At 42.8% G+C, this 3,413-nt stretch overlaps 1 protein-coding gene across 1 annotated transcript; it reads left to right on the top strand.

The window, feature by feature from the left end:
• Positions 1–208: 208 nt before the first annotated feature.
• LOC148017384 (tryptophan aminotransferase-related protein 3-like) lies at positions 209–3,174 on the top strand. Its single transcript, XM_087663176.1, has 6 exons — positions 209–657; positions 1,406–1,691; positions 1,794–2,074; positions 2,158–2,492; positions 2,574–2,788; positions 2,897–3,174. Exons 1-5 carry the CDS (start codon positions 305–307, stop codon positions 2,765–2,767), a joined length of 1,449 nt encoding a protein of 482 aa, XP_087519302.1. The 5' UTR covers positions 209–304; the 3' UTR covers positions 2,768–2,788; positions 2,897–3,174.
• The last annotated feature ends 239 nt before the right edge of the window (positions 3,175–3,413 follow it).

The raw sequence follows: 3,413 nt of genomic DNA on the forward strand, positions 1-3,413 counted from the left end.
CCAAGACCCCTTATAACGATAATGCAAATCAAGTCTGGTCCAGGCCGGGAATCGAACTCAACCGGGTTTGTGCACACGCAATCACTGCTCAATCTATTGCCTGTTACTTGTCGATTTTCGTGACGTTAAAGCCTTACACTTTTATAAAAAAGGAGAGATCGTAATATATCGCATGCAGAGTAGTAGAAAATAAAAGGATCGTTATTAACTTCATTATTTGCCAGAAGACTGGCATGCTTTGCTGCTGAAGCAGCAGAAGAGAGAGAGAGAGAGAGAGAGAGAGAGCAGAGTTCAGAGGATAGCCATGACCCAGGACAACCCTTCCTTGTCCTGTTCTGCTGTGCCAGCATCATCCAGGCTCATCCCTCTGCTCGGAGCCTCCCTCGCCCTCAACCTCGGCTTCCTGGTCTCCTGGCTCGCCTCCTCTCACCCTCCCTCCTCCTCCTCCTCCACCGCTCTCACCTGGACAAGGCCCGCTTCCTCAGATGCCGAGCTCGCCGGCTCTTTCTCCTGCTCAGGCCATGGCTTCGTCTACGCTGAGATGCTTCGCAGCAGCAGCAGCAGCAGTGGGGCTGGCATCGCTTGCGAGTGCGACGAATGCTTCTCCGGCCCCTCCTGCGAGCATGCCATTCCTGGCTGCGAGCCAAATGTGGACGGGTATCTATCAGTTTCTCATACGAATGTTCTTGCATACAATCATAACATAATTTTCTACACATATAGAAGCTGGTTCATATAGCTACTCGTGCCTTTCCAAGAGGAATACAAATTTTCAGCATGTGCAATGATGACTAGTCAGAAGATGCGTGAATGCTAGGCCTACTTTTTGAAGGATGAGAAGGAATTGCAGGGATTTAGTTCGAAAAAATGGACAAGCTAACAAACAAATTTCATCACCTGTGTTAATGAGAATCCACTCCCAGTCCATGCAGTTCTGTACATCATCTTTATATTCTAGATTCGCACATGGCACACCTCCAACAGTAAGTGCCTAGAATTGAGAGAATTTCGCTCTGTAAAGAGATGATGTCTGTTTCAAACTTAGCTTAGATATGGTTTGATCAGACATGTACTAGATTGCTTGTGCATGATATTATGATGGATAAGTCTATATGTGCACCAAGTAGTTATCTGTATCTGTGTGCTCCAAGACTTAGCTTCCATCTCCATGGTGTCTCACATGCATGTGCACAAGTTCTCTGCATGTGGCTGCTTAAATTATGACCGAAAGCATACAGATTATCAAACAAATTGAAAAGATGGTGACCTATTGGGTATTCACTTAGTTGAGGCATACCATAGCTATCAGAGTTTGCCTCTCCTTGGTGTCAAGTAGTCAAGCTCTCTTATATCTCCTCTCTCCATGTGTGAAGTACTCTTACATGTATTTTCTCATATTTTTCAGGGGAGATCCCTTAGTCTTTTACCCTTTCTGGAGGCAGAATGCTGAAGCCAGTGCTGTTCTTATCCCAGGATGGTACAGAATGGGCTATGAGTTTTTTAAGCCATTGATTCCAATTTTAGAGGAAGAGATAAGGTCTCTACATGATATGGTTGGCAATGCTGTTACAGAAGGGAAGTATATTCTGGTCGGAACAGGTGCTACACAGCTGTTAATGGCAGCATATTCATGCTTCTCTGCAGATGCACAAGGGCCTGTCAGTGTTGTTGTGCCAGCTCCATATTATGATGTGAGTTACTGTGCTAGATTGGGGTTAAAATTCATTTGAGCAGAGAAAACACGTATTAATCCGGTTGTTATGTTTATAACATCAGCAACTTATCATTCTCAGGCTTACAAGCGACAAATTATGAGCGTGAAACCGGGGAAGACCCAGTGGGCAGAGCCATTCATTCTTGAGGAGTCAAATGAGATCCCTATTGAAATTGTCACATCACCTAATAATCCAGATGGTTCCTTGCGCACAAGTGTTCTTTCTGGAGCTAATTCTTATAGGATCTATGATCATGCATACTACTGGCCTCACTATACTCCTATAACAGGACCTTTAGATCATGATATTATGTTTTTTACTTTGTCCAAGGTCACTGGTCATGCAGGAAGCCGGATTGGGTACATCTTCTGTTCCTTTGATATTTGGATCACGTCACCATGTGTTTTGTTTTTTGAGTCTAAATATTGCTTCAATTGTGCAGATGGGCAATCATAAAGGATTTTGCAGTGTATGAAAAGTTAATACAGTTTGTTCGGTTGAATTCTGTTGGTGTAGCTCATGAATCTCAGTTCAGAGCATCACAGTTGATCCGGACAGTTAGGGAGGGTTATGCTAAGTCAGGGAAACCAGCATTGAATAAGTCACCAACTGAGTATGCTGCACATCAGGCTCTCTTTCATTATGGCCATACAAAGCTCCGTAGCAGGTGGGACAGGATGTTGGAAGTTCTTGTGAAATCAGATCGATTTAAAGTTGAACAGGACCTTGAACCAAAGTACTGCAATTTCTTTGAAGATACTGTAAGACCAGCACCAGGTATAGCTCTTCCCAGGACCCACATTGTTTTAGTCTGAGTGTGTCCCGAACTTACTAATATATTTTCTGGCTTGCACCCAGCTTTTGCATGGATTCGATGTGCAAGAGAGGAGGATCAACAATGCACAAGCTTATTCGAAAGTGCAGGCATCTTTGGCCGTGGTGGTCTAAGGTGTGGTGTCAATGATCGGTACATGAGGTTAGCAATGATGAGTACTGATTCTTCATTTGAGAACCTTATCAACCGTGTGGAGACTCTTGTCAGCAACCAGTAGTCAGAATCATCCTCAAACCAGGTATGTTTATGGGATTGTTTACATTACAAGTGTGTTTTTTCAAAGGTGCAAATCTTGTAGTGCTTCGGTTGGTGTAGTTCCTCATGTGTTTCTCATCTTGTGTACTAGGGTTCTACTTCTAAAGCTCAGCAAGTCAACATCGTGTTGTCTACATGAAGAAATACTTCTTCCTATTCAGCTGGAGGGGGGTTAATTCATTCAAGATGGATATTGCCCACTTTGTTAAATGCTGTGACAATAATTTGAAGATTGGGGTGTAACAAGGAATGTCAATGCAATATGCATCTGCTGGATGGTGGATTGCAAAACACCATAGTTTGTCTGTTCAGGATGATTATACAGTCTTGCCATTTGGCTTTTCGAATACATGGTTACTGTCTCTTAGATATATTTTTTAAAGAGTGTCTAAGATGGGATACATAGATTGAGGAGCTATTAGAGTTTCTGTTCTGAAGCAAACTGTGTTTGTTAATGCATACGTGTAGTTATGTGTATGTGGATGTGTGCATGCATATGAATATCTGAATGTGTGCATATTCATGTGGTACTACATGAATGCTCATACTTGCCTGAAACTTGTGTTTTGATAAAGAGAGAGGGCACGTCTGCATGATTATATACGTAA

Source organism: Lygodium microphyllum, chromosome 22, assembly GCF_053477565.2.
Source record: "Lygodium microphyllum isolate KBCC chromosome 22, Lygodium_microphyllum_v1.1.10, whole genome shotgun sequence".
Lineage (NCBI taxonomy): Eukaryota > Viridiplantae > Streptophyta > Polypodiopsida > Schizaeales > Lygodiaceae > Lygodium > Lygodium microphyllum.

Bases quoted from the DNA above. Each gene is read 5' to 3' on its own strand.
- LOC148017384 (XM_087663176.1), top strand. From the start codon at position 305: ATGACCCAGGACAACCCTTCCTTGTCCTGTTCTGCTGTGCCAGCATCA. The intron at 658-1,405 runs GTATCTATCAGT...CATATTTTTCAG, and splicing joins TGCGAGCCAAATGTGGACGG to GGGAGATCCCTTAGTCTTTT. The intron at 2,075-2,157 runs GTACATCTTCTG...TCAATTGTGCAG, and splicing joins CATGCAGGAAGCCGGATTGG to ATGGGCAATCATAAAGGATT.